Source organism: Schistosoma haematobium, chromosome 4 (assembly GCF_000699445.3).
Source record: "Schistosoma haematobium chromosome 4, whole genome shotgun sequence".
Classification (NCBI taxonomy): Eukaryota; Metazoa; Platyhelminthes; class Trematoda; order Strigeidida; family Schistosomatidae; genus Schistosoma; species Schistosoma haematobium.
Window position 1 is genome coordinate 17,006,107 of NC_067199.1, and position 22,077 is coordinate 17,028,183.

The following is a 22,077-nucleotide window of genomic DNA, read 5'->3' on the forward strand; positions in this document are numbered from 1 at the left end:
TCATATTTTTCAGATATACTTCGTTTATATACAAGCAAACCAAAACGTATCATTCCACAAAATAGGAAATAACAATTATACAAGATTAAGCTAAAACGGGCTGTGATTTTGAGATACTGTAACCACTATATTGGGTATAACTTGGGGATAGTGAATCTTATTATAGTAGTCAGTCAAATAAACGAAAGCTTATAAAAGGAATATATATATAGTCCATAAATAGCTTAGAAGTCGTAAATAGGACGACAAAACCTACGAAAGATTGTAGTATACAGATTAAAACGTCAGAACAGAATAATGATAGCTTTGATAATAGAGATCATGGTTGTAACTTATAGCGTTCAGGGTTATCAACTCTTGATTTTAACGATAGTCACATTCGTAAACGCAGTTTTAGTTTTCTGAAGAGGAATAACTTTGAGTAATCTGTTTATCTGATCTTTTAAATGTGTTATAGAGTTAGGTAGTTAGTGCTCTATAATGGAATTCAAGTGTTCTAGTCTAGACTTGCATGTAAACCGAATGTTGTAGGTGTTCAAACTGAATCCTTTACATTCATCTTCAAACATGCTCATTCCATACTCCTATTCCAAATTCAGTGATACCACTAAGTTATTACCGGTTACTTGTAGCACTTTTGTGCTTCATAACTTCCCTTTGCATAGCAAGTGTATAATGTTATTTCATTGACAGGCCTATTTATCAATATCAAGATTTCTTTAAAAATCATCTTACGCGTAACAAACGAACTAAATACTGTAAATTATTAACGATTGATCACTGAGCATCGATCAATGTTTTGTTTTTCTAGTTTCTTAATGCTGGTCGAATTTTATCTACCGGATTCAAATGTAGCTACAAGTTTGGGTGAATCAACGTTGTGTGGATTATGTAAGGATGTCAATTGATCGGAGAGAATCATCAGGAAACCCTACACCTTAGTTTCATCAGGTTTTGCACTTAGCAGCAACAGATACCTTAGAAATGTTAGGAATCGATGTTCCCTGATGAATGTGAACCTGTATCACCCGACGTGACAGTCTTTGACATTACTACCAAGCTTTTTTTATCGAAGGCTGTCCTTCTATTCCATTAAGGTACTTACACTTGGTTACATCTGAATACTGACTAATGTCATGCTTGTATACTCCTTTGGTTTCATCCAAATTTGATATGTGACACATACTTGAACTCACCAGAGAGTATTAGTTACCTTAATATTACAGGTTCATCTTTATGACGAGTCCGATATATTAGATTTCCTATCAACTGCTTCTGATTACCTAATCTTATTAAATATACATTTTTAGAGTTCACAAAAAATTTGCTTTTGTCCCAGTTCAAGATTATAGATAGTTAATGATCATATTTCAATGGATTTCCCTGTTTTAAATTGATAGACAGAATTACATAAAGCGTTTTGTTTAAAAATACATAAGTAGGAATCTCTTTTTATGCTTTTATATGCACTTTAGAATCAAATAAAAAATGACAGATCAACAACTGGAAAAACAGTAAATTCTTTAAAACAAACAACTACAGATGTCCCATTAGCTGGTTCAAATAAAAGCATGTCATTGGCATTGTCAACACTAGCGGATCCTACTACACCATTGAATTTCAACACACAAGAGCACAGTCTAGTTGTCAATCAGTTAATAGGTAAATTATCTAGTTAAAAATAATTGTTCATTGATACTTATATAGTTGATACTAAAACTATTCTTATTTATCCGTTACTGATCAATTTGCACAGAAAATGTGCTTTTTTGGTTGAGTGATTTATTTTACATACGAACGACAAGTTTCACAGTATATGATTAGGTTATTATACATATGAAAATACAACACTAAGGTTGAAACGCTACTAATTTATAGAGTTTATTTTCCGTTTCACATCGTTTGTTTGAACATTATCTTAAACTGTTATTGTAACTGAAATATGGAAAATTTAAACTACGTTATAGTTGTGTTTCTTTTAAAAAAAACAATATTTTGTACACTGTAACACTTCTGATGTGTTCTAACATCTGAAAGCTTTTCCCTTTGTATCGCTTTCTGAAATTTTCCGTTTATACAATGAATTTGATCGTATGGACGAACTTTATTTATTAGAAACACTAACATATTGTTACGTATCTATTTTGTTAACCAGAATACATAATGTTTTAGTCATAATATCCAATAACTTACAGCTATTCAATGTTATTTGGAATAAACTTGAGCTTCCCCTAAGTATGGACATTATAAGATTTCGATAACACAGTTGTAAGGTTTGTGAGTGTAATTGCAAACAACTAAACTTAATATAATTCATGATGAACTGGTTTTAAAATTACAAACACACCTTATTGACTAATCTTCTGAAGCTCAAAGTCACGTAGATCATTTACCTGTCATGTATGGGTTTATTGTCATATAGTGAGCCAGGTATCCTGAAACTTTGTTTACAATAATTAGGCCGCGTTGTGCTTCCTTGAGAAGGACGAATATTGATTTTTCAGAGTTTTCGCTCGAAGAATGTAATTAGTAGATTAAAGAAAGAGATTGCATAATAAAAATTTCTCTGCGTGAAAAAGGAACGTTTTCTTCCAAAAAATACGTTTTAGGACTATGTATATATACATATATATCTTTTTATGAAGGTGTAAATTTTATTTTGTCAGCATTTCTTTTGAAATTTAGTGACAGAATTAAGAGAAATTCAGTACCAAATAAATCGCTTACCGAATTCAGCAGATCCAGAACAAATCATTCAACTTTTAACTCTAAGACGTGAGACAATGTTTTTGAAATTTGATCTTTGCATACGTAATATATTAGGGGAAACATTTTTGGCAGCTTGTAATGAAGATGCTTATAACGTGAGTTGAAGTATTTCTTACATTCAATGTGATAATTCTATCACGATTATTTTTTAAATCACGTGATGTTTATTTCATTACATATTGTAACTTCAACTTTATCCTCAATGTTATTATCATCAGTATATCTTAGAGCATCTTATAATCTGTGACTGTTTTGCGTTAAATGATAATCAAAATATATTCATTATATTTTATTAATTAGCAAATTTCTTTTTATTTTGTCATAAATTAGTATGTATTCCTGATCAATAAAATCCAGAATCGATCAGTGATTTATATGTTCCGGTAACTATGTATATATATATCCAGGTTATATACATTTCATTGTTTGATTTACGTCTCGATTTTGTAGACAATACTGTTATGTCTTTCGTCTTGTCACGTGACAAGATCTTCAATCAGAACACCAACTTGTACAACATTGGTTCAATTTTTTCGATTTTGTACGGCAGTCAAGTTTCTTAAGGACTTTAATTTAGGTCCTTGTGTTAGCGAGTAATATTTTAATGACATTGATGTTGAATGGAAAAATATTCACTAAGGAATCAAAGTTTTAAAACGTAAACCACAAATCTACATGTTCTATGGGATTCCATTTCAATAATAATGGTTCATTTAGAAGAATGCGATTTTATTCTTATATTTTCATATCAGATGTATGTATATTATAGTTGGCTTCTCAGAATTGATCTTAGTTAACCATCTTCCATATCAGTCTGAAAATACGCTTAATTTCATTAAATAGCTTCTCTGCTCAATGTATGATTAGTGTAAAAACAAATATTTTAACAGTTGGTTTATGTAATTTATAGTTCTATTGAAGAATATTAAAAAGGTGACATTTGTGACTTACATTGAATGAAGTTATCATGCATAATGCTTATTAGGAAGCACCATGTAACACTATGTATTAAGTAGCATAACACGTAAACATAGAAGCAATATAACTTATTTTTTGTACACATTTAGGAATTGACGGTAAATAGTCATTTTCCATTATTTGAATTATCTAATTCTCAACGTCCATGTGTAAATGCAATCGAATTGAGCATACCAGAACCATTGGAGTCTCAAGACGATAAAGCTCAAGAAATACTCCCATGGCGTACAATGATAAATTATTACGGTCCTTATTTACTGCTTAATTCAAGTTGGAAACAAATAGAATATAATATAAGTTTATGTTTAGCTGGACTAAAACCAGTTGACTGGTAAGTCGTTTGCAAATAATCTATTTTTAAAGTATGAACAAGTTATTTAAATTATTGTCTATATAATGTATCTCCATTACCAATCAACCTCGTTGTTTCTGAAGAACACAACCATACTTCACCACTTTGCATACTGAGATGTGAGTACTAGGTCTTCTAAAATTCTCATGAATCATTCTTCTATTGAACCATACAGTTGAATCGTACAGTTAAGCCTTCAAGATATAACCTCCTTTCATTCCTTACTTTTTAGATTTTCACTTATATTGGAAGTCTTGTCACTCCCAGTGGATTCATAAGGTTCGATCGGCCTTTGAAAACTTGTGTCACTTATGGTGTAGGCAAAATGCACGTCTGCATATGAAAGAATGAAATTACGGTACATCCATCCTCTTTGTTCTACTTTATGGCTATGAAACGTCAGCTTTAAAAAGAGAAGATATTCGTAGGTTACTAGTATTTGGTGATTGATGCCTTCATGGCAATTCGTATGTGTATGTTAAGAATATCGTGCTAGCAACTCTGAGATTTGATGCATGGTACTAGGTAAAGATGGAAAATCCATTGGTTAGATAGTGACTCGTCATTGATTAAGATAATTGGGACACGAATTGCATATGCCCAACGGTAGCCCACCTCGACACATGATTATGACTGATGTGGTGTTAAGTAGGAAGAAAGCTGGGGATGGCCAAACCAAGATGAAGCATAGATCCATGAAGTCATTGAATGTTGAATTTAGAGGTGTTGGTAGGTTCAGACTTTCTTGTTGAGGTCATGAAGATTATCGTAACCGGTGGTTGGAGACTTTGTAAACGTGGCTTAAAATCGGTTTTAATTTCTCAGATATATTCACTCCTTGTCTTCGATGAAATCTTAACCTCATTCTTGTTCCCCGAATTATAACATCTATGGCTAATTTCGTTCACGACCTCTGCCATTGATACTGATTCAATTACCCGGGTTTCGTGTTTATAGTTTTATCTGAATATACTGATGTGTTATGGGAACTCACACGATTGTAAATATCTTTTTGTTTTTACATTGTATAAGACTGATTGTCTGGCGTATCTAATTTAGATATTAAACTTTATGAATTAAGCTTATAAATTTTATGATAAAAATGTATTAGAAATGAGTTTCAGTACATAACATAAGAGGCTAAATTGGCTATCACATTTGACGATTGCAATAAGTCATTTTTGATCTTGATTTCTTTTGAAGCCATTCAAACTGTAGTTACATTATTTCTAATAATAGCATTATGCATTTCATTATTACTAGTTTATCATAAAAGTGAACATTTGAACTATCTAATCATTAGCGATTTCAAACATCCACTTTGTTACAATTTGGTAAGACAGTTTCATTGGACAAATAAGTGCATATATATGATGCTTAAAAATCATTTCTTAGTGGAAATGTAATCATTGCATAACTTGAAATACACAATCGCATATTAGTTTATGTGGCGAAAAACATAATTTTGATGTACTATGACTATACAGGATTAAAGGGCGTCTAAACCTTGTTGTGTTATTTACAAATCTAATACTTTCAGTTTGTTTCGAGCGTGTTCTATGTGAAGAAGTATATCGAACATATTATAAACTTTATGATGCAATGCTAATGAATGAATGTGTTATACTCGTCAACAGTTATCAAAGAAGTATGAAACATTTTAATAAAATATAAACATGTTAGATTCAGTATGATTTTTAAATAACATAATAACTATTCGTCAGTGTTATGAATATTCTTTCAGTGTATTTTCAACTCTTATTTTAGTCCAACCGTACACGGCGAACTGTTGGCTATGAACTTAACACTGGATGATATCGTTGAAACTGGTGATATAGTAGACGCTTGTGCAAGTGACAGACTAGCGATTCAAGAGACTGATAATATGCACCTCATACTTAGCAAACGTACTAAAGACAAGAAACGTGAAGGAACACCTGAAGCTGAAGAACCAGTTGTTAAACAAACTACAAATATTCAGACGCAAGATGTTGATCGTATTACAGTTAAAGGTAAATTTCAAAATATCAGCATACGTTATTTTAGTAGAACGTTGAATTTTATGAATAAACTTGAAAGTTCTTGCGTTCACCACAGTTTATTAATTTACTTAAATATATATGTAATACGTATAAACCGTTTACGAATTAGCAGTTAAGTTAATGAATGCAAATTAAATTTAGACTTATTTTGTTCGATGGAGTATAATAAAATCTTTTGGCAGGTTCAACCAAATTCTAAAAAGATCTTCACTTAATAACTGGTCACAGTAAAATGAATACCATTCTATCTTCAAGCATGAAATATAGCATTTTTTAAATAATTTCCAGATTGTTCTGTCATGATGAGATATTTCTAAATGCATCTCAGTATATTTAGAATCACATCGTTTGTGCTTGGCAGTGGAATCCAAGATGAGTATTGCATTTATTTTGGAATCATCAGCTGAATGCGCCTGTATAGCAGTGTTGATGTTCATGATCAGATGCAAACCTATAACCTATCGTCCCAAACTCCAAAGCGTTATCCATTAAGCTACTCAGTCCAAACGCCTACTAGCTTGTTCAACGGACATAGTGTTATCGTGTGTGCTAATATATTCACTCTTATTGATATTATGAAGTCCAAATGATTAGCCTCTGTCGGTTTAAGGTTATCCTGAGAGGACTGCATAGATATTAACATCTAGTCATGAGTTTTTGAATAAAGTTGGACAGTGGCTGGCTGTGGAATCCAGAATAAGCGTTGCGTCTTGTTTGTGGTTCATCATTTGGATGAACACGTGAATCTTTTTCATCAATTAAAATCAGAACAATAATTTTAAACATTGATCATTTAAATCAATACTATTTCTTGGTTTTATTCGGTAAATTAACTAATTAATTTCCAATTTGAAAGTGCTTTTTATCACAATTTGAAATCACGAGGTACTTCTTTTATATACGATAAAGAAATGATAAGAGTATATGTTTATTGAGAGGAAAATTTGGCATATGTGCATCCTGTGCAGGTCGCCTCGATATTGCCTTCAGTCACATGCATTATAAGCGGAGATGATGGTGGCCAGCTTATAATCCTTTTAACTGAATGTAATATCGAGGCCATCCTCACAGGATGTACATATGCCAATAAGAGACTGATCATTTGCAGTCCTGAACATCAATGGGCAGATCCAAGCAACTAATACAAAAAGGAATTCAACCGTTTATTGATTTCGTATCTTTTTTTATTTGAGTAGTTACCTGATTGAATTCAAGAAAATAATATTCGCACCTAAGAGAATGATTCATTGATGCGTATTAAAGAATACTGTCATAATGTTTATTGATCGTCACAATGTATTACATTAAACTGATCATCACAAACATTGTTTTAGTAATAATAAACAAGCCTGTATTAAATAATTCGTTATTGAATATTTAACATACATTGTATATTTTTCAACTAATTCTGTCTTAGATTCAGAAATGAATAAATTGAGTATATTGAATACACCAATTGCAGCATATAAATTAATAAAAAAATACTTAATTTTACGGAAACGTATCGAATTATTAAAATATGCATGGGGAACACGTCGACTTGGTATTGAACAGATTAACACATCAAAAACATTTAAAATGTTCTGGTAAGTTTCAGTCGCAAGATAAAATATTTCGGCGAGACCATAGTTTATGGACGAACCAATCAGATATAAGATAACGGATCATGAATTTCTGCGCGAAATTCATCCATACATTTGGCTAAATAGTTTTGGCATTATAGCTGATGTCACTTCGTGATGAAAACTCTAAATCTAATTCTTAACTCTAACCCTCAACCGTAAATCATAATTCTAACTGGTTTATAACCCTCGTTTAGTCCTTATCAGTAGGTGTCCATTCTCAAGGTCACTTCAGCGTCGCTCAAAGGTTGTCCATAAATTATAGTCTCACCAATATTTCTTTTACATAATTAATCACAAATGAATAATTCAACTTGTCAAAATGCACTGTTAGTTGTTTTCAATACTTTTCAAGCTGAATTACAAAAATAGACAAATGACGACAATATAAAGGAAGAGATAACATTATTTTAATTTAATTTGTGGTTTTTTAAAGAAATTCGGTAAAGTTTTAGCTATTCTGTCCATCATAATTTGGTTCACTTATGTTAAGTGCATCACGATAGATGGATTGAAAAGTGTTGTGTAACTAGTACTTTTTATTTATCAGCAATGTTATTCCCAAAGCCTAATCGCATATAATTATCAGTTAGTTTACTTACTGATTTATTTGTGAAGTGTGTCTGTATCACTCTGTGGCTGTAAAACGTGGACCTTGAGAACGGTAGATATGCATCGTAGGCTCCAGGTATCTTCAAAACTTTTCGTGCTTATATTGGGGAAATGGAGTGAACAGTGTATAGGTTAGATATCGGGTAATACAAAAATACGGCAAATAGGTTAATGAGGTTATGAAACTTCATCGACCTGGGAAAGAAGGGTTCGGTACATTATATCAAATGCTTGTAATCCTCTCTTATTTGACTTTATTTGTTTTGTTAACAAGTGCCAAATACGCAGTTGAAATACATCACAAGACTGATCCTAACTCAACCTTTGTCGTTCGTGTAAAAGCTACTTAGGTCGAATAATCAAGTATGTGAAAGCTATGCGAAAGTTTACCCCCCCCCAACCTTATACGCTCAAAAATAAATTGTGCTTACAGTAAATCTACCCTTATAATATTGCTATATTACTCAGAGTGATGTGACTCATATTTTTACTGCTTGTTAACCTTTGTATTTCTAGACCCAAATATTTTAACACATAAATGTATGATCAGATTGTTCGAAATCTATTAATAAACTATATCACATAGTTTTTATAAACGTTGCCCTCTGTCTAGATTATCTAAATATATCAAAGGGACTGACTGTTTCAAAAGTAATAATTAGGTCTCAAATCTTAGAAGCCGTAAATAATGGTCCCGTTATGGCTCATTGTTATATAATTGCTATTTACTCAAAATCCATTAGTTTCTCAAAACAAAACTCGAATAGTTCTGTACTTATTACAGCTAAACGATTTGCAAATCTGATGTTATAAAATTATGCATTTTTACACCTTTATAGTTCGGTTTATAAAAATGAACAACTATATTCTTTAATACGAAGTTTATCACTTCAATTCAATCAACCTGATATATTTACACTTGCTTCATTGAATGATACTGACATATTTGTAATACCTAAAAATATTCCAGAAATAATTGTTAGACAACGTCAAGTAAGTTATCTCTTTAATATTATAGTTCTATTAATAATCAGTATTATTATATTTGATATTTTGACCAACTTTCTAGGGTGAATGTAACATAATGAAAGGATTTAAATTAGATTAACTTGGTCAACTTCGAAGTGAATTTTTAAAAGATTAAATTGATAAATGGGCGAGATTATAATTTATGGACGAACCAATCAGATTTACGATAACAAGTCTTAGATTTTGGCACGAAATTCATCTACCCATTTGGCTAAATAGATTCTTGGCATTATAGCTGATGTCAGTTCGTGATGAAAACCCTAAATGTAATTCCTAACCCTAACCATCGACTGTGATTCATAATCCTTATTCTTCAAACTGCTTTATAACCCTCAGTTAGCCCTAGTAAGTAGGTAGACACTCTTAAGGTCACTTTATCGTCGCTCAAAGGTCGTCCATAGTTTATAGTCTCACCGATAAATAAACTAGGTTATCACTATAAAACAACCTTTCATAATACTGTCTTTGAGTTATATAACCAATATGCATATGTAAATGACTGAATTATCATAGGTATTTTATTCATTCTGGCACTGATCTGCTAAAATTAGATACAATAAATGGAGTGTAGGTTCATGGAAAAAGTCAATGCTAGTTAAATGAAACATACTTTGGTGAAGTTTTGTTCTTTAAGCTGGATAGTTTGGTCGTGGAGCTTTCATTTTTATTCTGAACGACATCATCAGCACAAACTTCAGGTAGAAGTGCCATTTGGAATAACAATGAAAGCTACACGACTACACACACTAAAATCTTCCACCTGAGCTACAAATTTTCACCATTTCAATAACTTAAACATCTTTTACAAAAATAACATTTTAGAGATCACTATTTAAAATTCGTTGGTGTAGCATACCAGTAATTTTTAAGTAATAAGTATCATTACTAGTTGAGCAGAATAAAAATTCTTTTATTGTACATATGATTTCATACTGCAATGGTTTATTGATTCAAGTTAAGAAAAGGAAAGATTGTTTGATTTCAATCATTCATTAGTGAAATACGATCCAAGTACTTTGAAAAAATTTCCTTCTTTAAAGTTAATAAAACGATAATCACCTTTTTTAATAAAAAAGCCTGCGAGAGTTAGAACAATAATGTCATCAGTTAACTAATCAAGACAAGATTGGATAGCTGAATGGATATTTTTTCATATCAATTTTATAACTATTGAGATAAAAAATTACACATCATATATCTACATAAAGATAAACTCTTCATCTTAACGAAACCCTGTTTAAAATGTGTTAAAATTACCATGGAGCTTATAATTTACAAATGACAAAATACTGATACTTTATTTCTTCCTCCGCTGGAATCTGGTTTGTTCTCTCTCACAGTAGGTTGTTGCTGGTAGTGTCGAATCAGTTGGTCAGACATTATCAGCAACAACCTACTATGGGAGAGAAAAAACCATATCCCAGCGGATGAAGAAATCAGGAAGAAGTTCTGGAAGTGAATAGGACACAGATTGAGGAAAGCACCCAATTGCGTCACAAGGCACGCCCTCACATGAATTCACAAGGCCAAAGTAAAAAGAGGAAGACCAAAGAACACATTATTCCGAGAAATGGAGACAGACATGAGAAGAATAGACAACAGTCGTATAGAACTAGAAAGGAATGCCCAGGACAGAGTAGGATGAAGAATGCTGGTCGGCGGCCTATGCTCCATTGGGAGTAACAGGCGTAAGTAAATAAGTAATTAATTATTTCGAAGAAATTCTTAATTTTAAACTTGATTTTTATTACTTTTTTTTATTCCTGTGGTTTATTTACAGTTACTTAAACTAATTGAAGCATTTGAATTGTTCATGATATCAGATTTACGAAAATCAATTGTAAGACAAACTGATCTGGTAATTAAAGAACGTAATCGTGAAGAAGGCAATTTACCATTAGATTTATGGAAACGACCAGTAAGTTGTGAAGATTTCTTGTTCTTATTTATTGTATTTACATTACACATGCATCACTTAATAATTAAAAATTATTTTCTAAATAGTACTCTTCTGTGTACATCGCCCCAAATAGTTCCTGAAAAAAATCTTTTTAGTAAAAATAACTCAAATTTTGTTGTAGCTTGTTTAATTTTCCTATACTTATACAGTCACTAGTATTGATTACCAACTTCTTTACGATAGAATACAATGCATATTTTCACTTTTGTACGACTCTCTGCTCAGTAGATATTGTTAAAATATGTTCCTTCTCGAGTATGATACAATGGCCGTAGAATTTGTTTAAAAAAAGAATAATTTCTAGTTTGAAAGAGGTTTATGTGGGTTTTTTGGCTTAATTGACACCATATAAGTTAGTGATGAATTAAACATTTTCATTACTTCATATCAGTTAAGTAAACACTGCGAGGAAACCATTGAGTGATTGCTGAATTACTGTACTATCTTACTTGTATGAACTAACCTCATTCTCTATGCGAATTGTATCTATCGAGAATCTATCACTGACTCGGCATGTTTCACCAAATTTCATTGAATAAAATATTATTTATAATTTTATATCGTAATACTCCATATGTTTGATCAAAAAGTTTAAATAATATATTAATCGCTGCTGTTAATTACAGATGTATGATAAATGATGTTAAATTAATAAAATTATTTTGAAGTCATATGAAGTTTGTGCTGATAGTGTCGTTCAGAATAACGATGAAAGTTCCACGATCAAACCATCCAGCTCAGAGAGCAAAACTCCAACAAAATCATCCACCTGAGCTACAAATTTTCTCCTCCATCTTAAATAATTTTTTTTATTTTAAAGGCTTACCAAGTTAGAATAGATTTTGAAAACAGATTGTTACACAGAAGAATATTCTTGTCTTGTCAATTATTGTATCACAAAGCACGAGAAAATGTGATATTTCAAATTTCTTAGAGAGCTATTTGTTTAGGAAAAAGCTTAATGTATATGCATTATTACCATTTTTAAGTCTTTTGATATTTCACAAACACTTTTGAAGATATATGTTGTTTGTTTGAATTTTTCGATTTCTGTTTTATGACTTAAATAGATGAGCCTCTTTTTGGAATATGCTCGTCTTGTGAGGATTGCCTCGATATTGCCACTAGGTTACATAGTGACAATAACAATGGGAAGATCCAAACAACCAACACATATACATTTAAATGCACTCATTTCATAAATCAATAGCTATCTGGACTTGGTAGATAAGTGGATAGCGCGAAAGCGTTTGAAGCGAATGTTACTAGCTTCAAGTCCCGGAGTAAATACCAAATCTCAGTTCCAAGTACATCCAGCTGACATCTCCCGTATAGGACGAGACACTCATCCTGAAATCCACTGTTAGTCGCTATCCATCCTTGTTTAAATGCTTCTGAAGATAGTTCTCAGTTTTTAACAAACGCTACTTTTAAAGTATGCAAATAACTATCTTAAAATATAAAAAAATTATTATCATATGGCTACTAATGACCTGCTTAATAGATTTCCGCAAGATTCTATGTGAAGCTGTAACCTGTAAACTCAAATAAGGCTGATTTTGGGCAAAAACCAACCACTACATTTCTACTCGTTCGGTTCTCGCGTGTCATACTCCCAGCGATACATAAAATCCCGGCGTTTGATCGCTTGTGAAGTTATGAGTGTTGACTCCTAATGACTTCCAAACTCTCTGTAATCGACTCATCAGTGTCACCAAGGTTTTAGTTATTTTCCAACTGATTCAAGTTCAGAATGAGAACCTTACTCAAGTAATACTCTTTATCACTAAATCAATTTCAGATATTAACAATTTTATTGAAGAGTTAAATTTTTTCACAACGTCTTAGTTGCCACAGTCTCGTTTTTTACAGTATTTTCAAGAATAACTATAAAGGTTTTCTGAAAAATTTCGTCTCATTTCAAAATCATAGATATATGAAAGAAAAACACCCTTTTCAATAAATTCTCTACAGGTTCTGCAGCTCTATACATACAAATTACAAATCCATAAAGTGACCTGGTTTAAGATAATTATATCATTAACAATAATAGTATGTGAATTCTCAGGATCTTTTGTAAAATATAGTAAAACTATACATATCAAGATGACTAATATGAGGTTTTAACCTGAAGAATTTTGTATGTTAAATGAAATGAAATTAACGATCAGAATAAATATGGTTAACATGGGGTGAGAGAGACAATTATGTAATTACAAATCAAAATCAATATTTGATCAATAATCAATGTAATATAGGTACAATAATTGAAACAGAATAAGTAAATAGGGTCGGGTGCTAAATAATTTTCTCAAAAACATTTACAAGCGTTATACTACTAATAATGATATGTGAACTAGATAAGTTTCAGCTATGGAAATACTAAGAGGAGGATTATGTAAAATTTAATTGAATTGTGTCATCATTATCATCAGAATGGCTGTTAACTAATAAGTCCAGAAGTAGGCCAAAGTAAAGGAAGCAACTGAACATAATTCTTCTGGACTCAATGCTCCGTTGTTTTGACCCGAATAGTCATTGCTTCAGTCGTTTGAAAGATCCTTAGTTCGACGGATTTCCAAATGTTTTGAAGTGATCTTTGACACTGGTCAACGTCTTTCTTCATTGACTAAAAATAAATTTATATCTATATTTTTAATAGAATTAATGCCGTTGTTTATGATAAACCCTATTGTGTTATTCCTAATTTGGTTGTAACATCAATTTCTCCCAATGGTTGTAAGTTAAACACTGATGTCGTGGATTATTTGAAGTTGTAAGTTAACTCTGTTGGGTCACAGCTCAGTAGTCTAGTGGTTAAGCGTCCGCGCGAGATCGTAGATCCTGGGTTCAAGCTCTACGTGCGGGACGGTGGGTGCACCCTGCTAAGGAGTCCCATATCAAGACGAAACGACTTCCAATGCTTCTAGGTTTTCAATGGTGATCTAACATTGATTGTTCCATGAGCTCTATTGAAACTAAAGTTTAAGCGTTAGTGACTGAAGTTTCTAGGTCTGGATCAAAACGTTTAATCAGTGCAAATATTAAATAACTTCATTACTTCATACATGTTAGAGTTAAGCAGAAAAAAAAGAAATATACTATTTAGTGTTGAATTATGTTTCCCAGTCATGTCAGTTAATTTATTGATTGAATTATTTCGTAACTACTTGTTCGATTGATTCAAAATTGCTGATTGACCAGACGAACATGTATGATGATGTGCTATCTATCGTGGTTATTGTTATGGATGTCATCCTATAATTGATGGTTGGTGAATTGATCCTTTTTCTTCTACAGTTTTGTTTTCTTTCTTGCGTCAGCACAAGTAGTCTAGTTGAGTTGTAGTAAGTAGCACGTAGAAGTTTATTCATAGAAAACAGTCGTATCGGTGGCGCGAATTAGTGTTCAACTAATGCTATAATCTTAACAAATCGGTATTGTTCCAAGTTAATACAGTTAGTTATATATAAACCAAATAGAAGGCTATTTTATGTTATTCAATAGAACATTATACATAGTTTATCAACACCATATGTACCGTTTTTTTTCATTTCTGTAAAATACTATTAAAATAGGCAATGAAAGAAACTTTATCCGTGAAGAGGCCAGCATTAGCTGAAGAATTCCTCAATCAGTTGATTTCACATTCGATACATAATGAAGAATCTGGTATTTATACAATCACAAAAGAGAATTTTAATTTAATAGTACAAAATGTAGCTATTTCAGTGATGCATAATGAGAAGGAAACATTTGAACAGTAAATTACTGTTTATAAATATAATTTGTTTTAATTTCTTATAGAACTTCATCGATAAAAATTAGTTATTTGTAGTTACGCGTTAACACTGTTGGATGCCGGCTCAGTAGTTTAATGGTTAAGCGTTCGCGCGCGAGATTGATAGGTCCTGGGTTCGAATCCCGCGAGATGGGATCTTGGATGCGCACTGCTAACGAGTCCTACAATGAGACGAAACGGTCGTCCAGTGCTCCCAGGTTTTTCATGGTGGTCTAGCTTCAAATGACTCATGATCTCAATTATCTGATAATCGTTAATTTCACTTTGTTAGCATTTACAGTGTACTTTCTCATAATTACAAGATAGTTTATCATGTTTGCATCATTTTGGAAATACCTGAATCTCAATAGCTGAAAAGTGGTTCAACAGTAAATGCAAGCAAAATAATTTTGCATTTTTATGATATCAAGTTATGCAGATAGATAGAAGCATCAAAATTGAATGCAGATGAAATACCTGTTTTCTTCATATTTCGATAAACTATTGAATTAAAATTTCCGTGTAATTTCAATGTTCTCGAACAAGCATATTTAGTCCTCATGATATAATGTGTCAGAATATTTATCGCTTCACTATTGTGATATAGTAGACCTCTTGAATATTGTAACATAGCCGGTTAAACCTCTGATTCAACCAAGGAAGCTATTTTAAATCTTACTGAATGAATGTTAAAAGAAACTATTTCATGCTAAAATGATTGAATATACAAAAACATTAAATAATAAAAATATTCACTTTTATGAGAGATTATTCAAAGAACGCAGTGTTCATTTTGGTTTAGTTGAGAGATACAAAATAATTTAAAGTAAAAGATGATCATAATTTATTTCTACTCGTTATCTTAGTTACATGCATATTTGAAGTGAAAGTCAGTGAAGTTGAAGATATTTGCATAAATATTCTTTTTATTGTCATCAATTAATCCATTGGACATCTTGAATTAAAACATATTTATTGATACGTATTACTATCAAGGATAGTCAATAGTAGGTGGTTTATGTAAGTTTAAGCCATATATAGAAAAAAAAAATTATAGTGAAATTCCGGATATCATATTTTTTTCCTAAAATAAATGAATACAATAATGCATATATAATTAAATGGTATTGTCTGTGATTAAATCCAAATTTTGAAGGTAAACGATCTCAATAAAGTTTTCCCATAACAGATTAATTATGGCTTTATTTAATTAAGTAATCTTCAATTTTTCTAAATAAAGCAAGAAATCAACGTACTATCTATTTTTTGTTAACTTATAACTATATCACTTTAAAAGAAAATTTGTTTCTTTATTGAATTTGAAAAAAATAAACTACATTTTTTTAGTTATTCAATGTATTATGAGAATTTGTTAAAAAACCAACATCATTTAATGTATGCTAATGAACGTGAAATACAAGATCTTAAAGATAAATTGCATCAAAAAGATCTGGAAACTGGTACAACAGTACAATTTCAAATGTCTGAACAAGTACATGACTTGTTGTTAGGTAAGCATTAGAATAAATTGACAACTAAACCGAATAATATGGTTTTCTTTTAACGTGCCCAATATTTTATCCTTGCTAAACTTAAAAACTGATCAGTAAGGGGATTTGTAGAGACTGTAGTACTTTTGACTAGCTTCAAGATGGATTGACTGGAGTTCTGGTCAGAAGCTGTGAGCAATGGAGTCCAATCCGTGTCGGATTTGTGACAGTTATCCATCTCAGACAGTAGATGAAGGGCTGTGGGAGATAATGGATAGATAGAAGTTAGACATTAACACTATTAGATACAGGCTAAGTGGTCTAGAAGTTAAGCGCTCATGAGCGATACCGAAGGTTCTGGGTTCGAACCGTACGTGCGAAGCAGTGGGTACACACTTCTGAGGGGTCTGATGCTGGGATGAAAAGGCCGTTCTATGATTCTGGATTTTCGATGGTGTTCTAGCTAAGATCAACTAGTGAATCTAACTGTTAAAAACCGATGACCCTTTTCGTACTGGTCAATAAGTGGGAATCTATGGTGAGTAAAACAAGATTTATGGAGAACACAAACTTTTTACGACTTTCCAACTAATTATTTTCTAGACATCAAATAATTCACTTCTCATTTATAACACATACTGGAATATATAATATATTTCATAACGTAGCTTGCTTAAATTATTTGACTTTCATACGTAATAAATCCAAACAAAATGGTCTTCTAGGTTTTTTTTCTTTTCGTTGCCACGTAAACTGTGAATATATAGGCGACTGCATTGTTTAAGGATACTATTGATGAAAGGAATAATAACAAAACTGTACAGATTAAATAAAAGTGAAAACAGTTGGAGGTACTAGATGAATGGATTTTAACCAGCATTTTACCAATTAAAGATGAAATAAATTAAGGAAGCTAATCGTGAAGATTTCTAAAATGATCTTCACCTTTGATCCGTCTAACTTTTTGTGTTAACCAAAAAGCTTGATAGTTGTGGAAACAAAACAAATTGCAGATCTTCTGGATGATTCATATGGAATAAATAAAATCATAAATATTGAACAATTATTCGGAAAATAAATAAAGAATATATCATTTTGAAAGTATTGCTTATTGTTTGTACAAAACATTGTGTCTGATTTATTAAATCCGGAAAAACCCTTTTGTTTATTGTTGTTGTTGCCATGCACTGAATTTTTATGGTTGATTATAATTTTATAATCAAAAGACTAATATTTGAACGAAGAATATTCTTTTCGATAAATTCTCTTCAGGTTCTACAATTATATATCCAAATTAATAATCCGAAAAATGGCCAAGTTAAAGGCAAAGTACATCGTTTAAAGCATGTGAATTTAGGATTGTGATAAACAAAATACAATAAAATTGTTAATGTTAGTATGACTCATATAAAATGTTAACTTGAATCTGCGTATATGTTAAATGAAATTTTAAGATCCATGATCAGAATAAATATGGGTCAAATAGGGTGAGAGAGAAATAATAGTGCAATTACAATTCGATCAAATAAGTAAGACGTAATACGGAGGGATGAATGCGAAGTGAATGAATCATGTATAGGGCGATTAATGATGTTCTACACGCCCAATGGTTACACCGAAGCTAAAAGATGAATTACCTAGAATGACCACCTCATTTTGTATTTATCAGTTCAACTGCCCCTGTGGAGCGAGTTATATTGGTCGAAGTTCTAGGAATTTACATTTTCGTGCTCGTGAACACCTTCCAGCGTGGTTAAACAAAGGTTTGATGAGGAAGGTGAACAGCTCAATATTGGCCCATTTAGTACAAACCGGTCATAGTGCCAGTATAAACCAATCTTTTTCAATTATTTATAAGGTAAGTAATTTTTTGCCAAGACTGGTCAGACTGAAAGTCCTTCAAACGGCTGAAGCAGTAGCCATCCGAATGAAGAAACCGGAGCTATGCGTACAGAAGAAATATATTCAGCCACTCCTCCTCCCCTGGCCAACATCAAGGCCAATTAATCAATCGTAATCTTAACTATTGAATGACCCAATTTGACTATGACCTTTCGCAGTCAATTGTAATTGTCCATGTTATCTTTATTCATAAATCTTTGTATTATTCGTATTATTACTCTTAATATTATTATTAATATTCGTATTATTGGTTAAACATCATTAATCGCCCTATACATGATTCATTCACTTCGCATTCATCCCTCCGTATTACGTCTTACTTATTTGATCGAATTGTAATTGCACTATTATTTCTCTCTCACCCTATTTGACCCATATTTATTCTGATCATGGATCTTAAAATTTCATTTAACATATACGCAGATTCAAGTTAACATTTTATATGAGTCATATTAACATTAACAATTTTATTGTATTTTGTTTATCACAATCCTAAATTCACATGCTTTAAACGATGTACTTTGCCTTTAACTTGGCCATTTTTCGGATCATTAATTTGGATATATAATTGTAGAACCTGAAGAGAATTTATCGAAAAGAATATTCTTCGTTCAAATATTAGTCTTTTAATTTGACGGGGATCTTTAAACGATTAAAATTTTATAATCGTCTACTGGATTTCAAACAGTTTTGAGTACTGGGTTATTGGTAACTATTCTGCAGTATTTCTAGATTAATATTAAAAAGTAAAACACTGTTCAGAATGGCAAATGTAACAATTTCGTAGATGAAAGCTTAAATTAATGTAAACTACTCATAATTTACCATTTGAGTTCATCAGGGATCCTTAACAAAAAGAATGAAATTTGGTTAAAAGAGTTTAATTTATTTGTTCTATATCTTCAATCGTATAGAAGTTACAGCGTTGCGAGCTAGAATACTTGAATTAGAAGAGAAACATAAGGAAACGGAGGCTAAAGTACAAATACGTGTTAGAAAGGAACTTAGTGATTCCATTCGTAAACTATTTGGTCTTAGTTTCGAACAAAAATCACGTATTGACGAATATCGTAATCAGTTAAAAGCAATTACATTACAACGTATTGCTGAGATAAAAGAAGAAGCTTCTACAGAAATGTTACGCATAAAAGAACGAACCGCCGTTGGAACTTCTGCAGGTGAATTAATTTTTTGATGATATTTTTAAAACTCATAAATTTGTGCTATTTTATAAATGTGATTATGATAAGACATTTAAATTTTAAGTGATTTGTAGTTTTTCATGATGAGAAATATGACGGTTTCAAATCCTTATTACAATCAATATTGGATTTCTATTGAATCTTAATTGAAACAGCGATTCAGATGTTTCTAGTCAACAAGTAAGATAACATATTTAATCAAATTTACTTAGTACAAAAATTAACTCCATCATTAAAAAAATTCGATTATACTTAAAGTCATGCAAGCCAAGTAGTTAATCCATTAGTAAAGATTACGTTTGTCATGGGTTATATATGTCTATCTAACTAATGAAACACTATCAAACTCAAAACTTAAATTCATAATATTTAGAATTTGATTTTGACTTTTTAAGAACGAAACAAAATCCCTTTTTTTATAATATCGTTAACCCCAATAGTTACACTTTGTCGGATAAAGTTCAATCATTAATTTCGACTTAAAGAAAGTTAGTTTATAATCTGTTATATCTATATCTCCTATTAATTATACTTGAAAACAAGGACTTACTACAATTCCTATGAAGAGAAGTAACAACACAAGAGAATATCATATTCTGAATAAATAAATCCACGTTATATCGAATAAAGAGTATGACACTAAATAATCATTATTATATTTGAATGAAAAACAGAATTAATGTTAAAAAGATAATCACAAAATGAAATAATTATGTAATTTTGTCTTATTATTTTGTTCTATCATAGTCAATAATGGATTCGTAAACAATTCTATTTATGTTCACGTGACGACCAAAAATAAAAATCATTTAAAACTAGTAAATAATTAAATTCCAGTAAAAAAATCTTTTCGGTTTTTACAAGTGATATTCTTTTGACTTACTTACGCCTGTTACCCCTCATGAAGGAACGTAGGCCGCTTACTACCAACACTCAATATTTATTTTATGATCATTATTATCTAATGATATTTTCAATCGGAAAAAGTGATTTTGTTCTTGTTTTTTCACTTGCATCACTTTATAATTGTAGTTTATAAAAATAATGACTAAATATTTTGTTAAAATTCATGCATGCGATAATCTAATGTTTATGGGTGCTTAATATGTGTGTAACATCAAATCAATTAACTGTTGTCTTTTTTTTCACTTATAATACGGATTATACTTACTACTACTTACGCCTCTTGCTCCTCGTGAAGAAACATAGGCCGCTCACCAGCAATCTCCATCCAACCCTGTCCTGGGCAATCCTTTCTAGCTCTTTCCAGTTGTCATTCATCCTTTTCATATCTGCTTCTATTGTCCGACGTAATGTGTTCTTAGGCCTTCCTCTTTTCCGCTTCCCTTCAGGATTCCAAGTTAGGGCTTGTCTCGTGATGCAGTTTAATGATTTGCGTGATGTATGTCCTATCCATTTTCATCGTCTTTTTCTAATTTCTTCTTCAGCTGGAAGCTGATTTGTTCTCTCCCACAAAAGGCTTTTGCTGATGGTATCCGGCAAATGGATGTTGAGTATCTTGCGAAGACAGCTGTTTATAAATACTTGTACCTTCTTGATTGTGGTTGTCGTAGTTCTCCAAGTTTCAGCTCCATACAGTAGAACTGCCTTGACGTTGGTATAATACGGATTATGTAATATTTTAAAATTAAATGATCGAGTTTTGCGAATTTATTTTACCAATTTCAATTAGATAATTTAGTAAACTGAAGTATATTAGCAATCATCGAAACAAAAATCACCAGTAATAAGGATTCCTGAAATTTCTATGCTATGATACACATTTTTCTCATCTTCGTCATAGATATTCTTTGAATATGATAACTATATATTTAACTATCAAACTTGTTTCTATATACCAAATAAATTGGTCATAGTGATCATCATATTTGAACAGTTTCCCACATTCAGGTATTTTCGATAGTGTTCAATATTTTACATATACGTACCAAAGTACATACATCGAAAGAGTTGAGAGGAAGATTAGTTTCTGCATCCCCGATCATGTTCCTGAGACTAGAATGAAAGCTAAATTGCAGCAGTTCAATCACTTGTCATTCGCTCGACTGTGGACATGATGTTGATGTTTCAAAATCCCTTAAGATTATCAGTAAACAAAGAACTTCGGATTCATTGAGGTTTACCGAAGCTATTGATATAAAAAATTTTTAAACAAAACTTACGCAACCAAAATGATGCAGTTAGTAACCTTACTTATTCGTGATTTCGTTTGCATGGTTATATTATTAAATACTATTTTTTACGATGTAAATTGTAATTTCTTGATTCGTTCTTCTTAGCTTAATTACTCTGGTCTACGTTTTTAAGTATCACAAAG

The 22,077-nt window shown here is 31.5% G+C and overlaps 1 protein-coding gene across 1 annotated transcript in view; it reads left to right on the forward strand.

The window, feature by feature from the left end:
• Window positions 1-22,077, forward strand: part of MS3_00007535 (uncharacterized protein) — an 83,821-nt gene that overhangs the window by 42,360 nt on the left and 19,384 nt on the right. Inside the window, exons 26-35 of the mRNA XM_051215826.1 lie at window positions 1,476-1,662; window positions 2,686-2,864; window positions 3,837-4,078; window positions 5,867-6,111; window positions 7,559-7,727; window positions 9,215-9,368; window positions 11,185-11,322; window positions 14,943-15,127; window positions 16,493-16,656; window positions 19,452-19,715. Coding sequence (XP_051066360.1) covers window positions 1,476-1,662; window positions 2,686-2,864; window positions 3,837-4,078; window positions 5,867-6,111; window positions 7,559-7,727; window positions 9,215-9,368; window positions 11,185-11,322; window positions 14,943-15,127; window positions 16,493-16,656; window positions 19,452-19,715 — 1,927 coding nt within the window. The remainder of the gene's footprint in view (window positions 1-1,475; window positions 1,663-2,685; window positions 2,865-3,836; window positions 4,079-5,866; window positions 6,112-7,558; window positions 7,728-9,214; window positions 9,369-11,184; window positions 11,323-14,942; window positions 15,128-16,492; window positions 16,657-19,451; window positions 19,716-22,077) is intronic.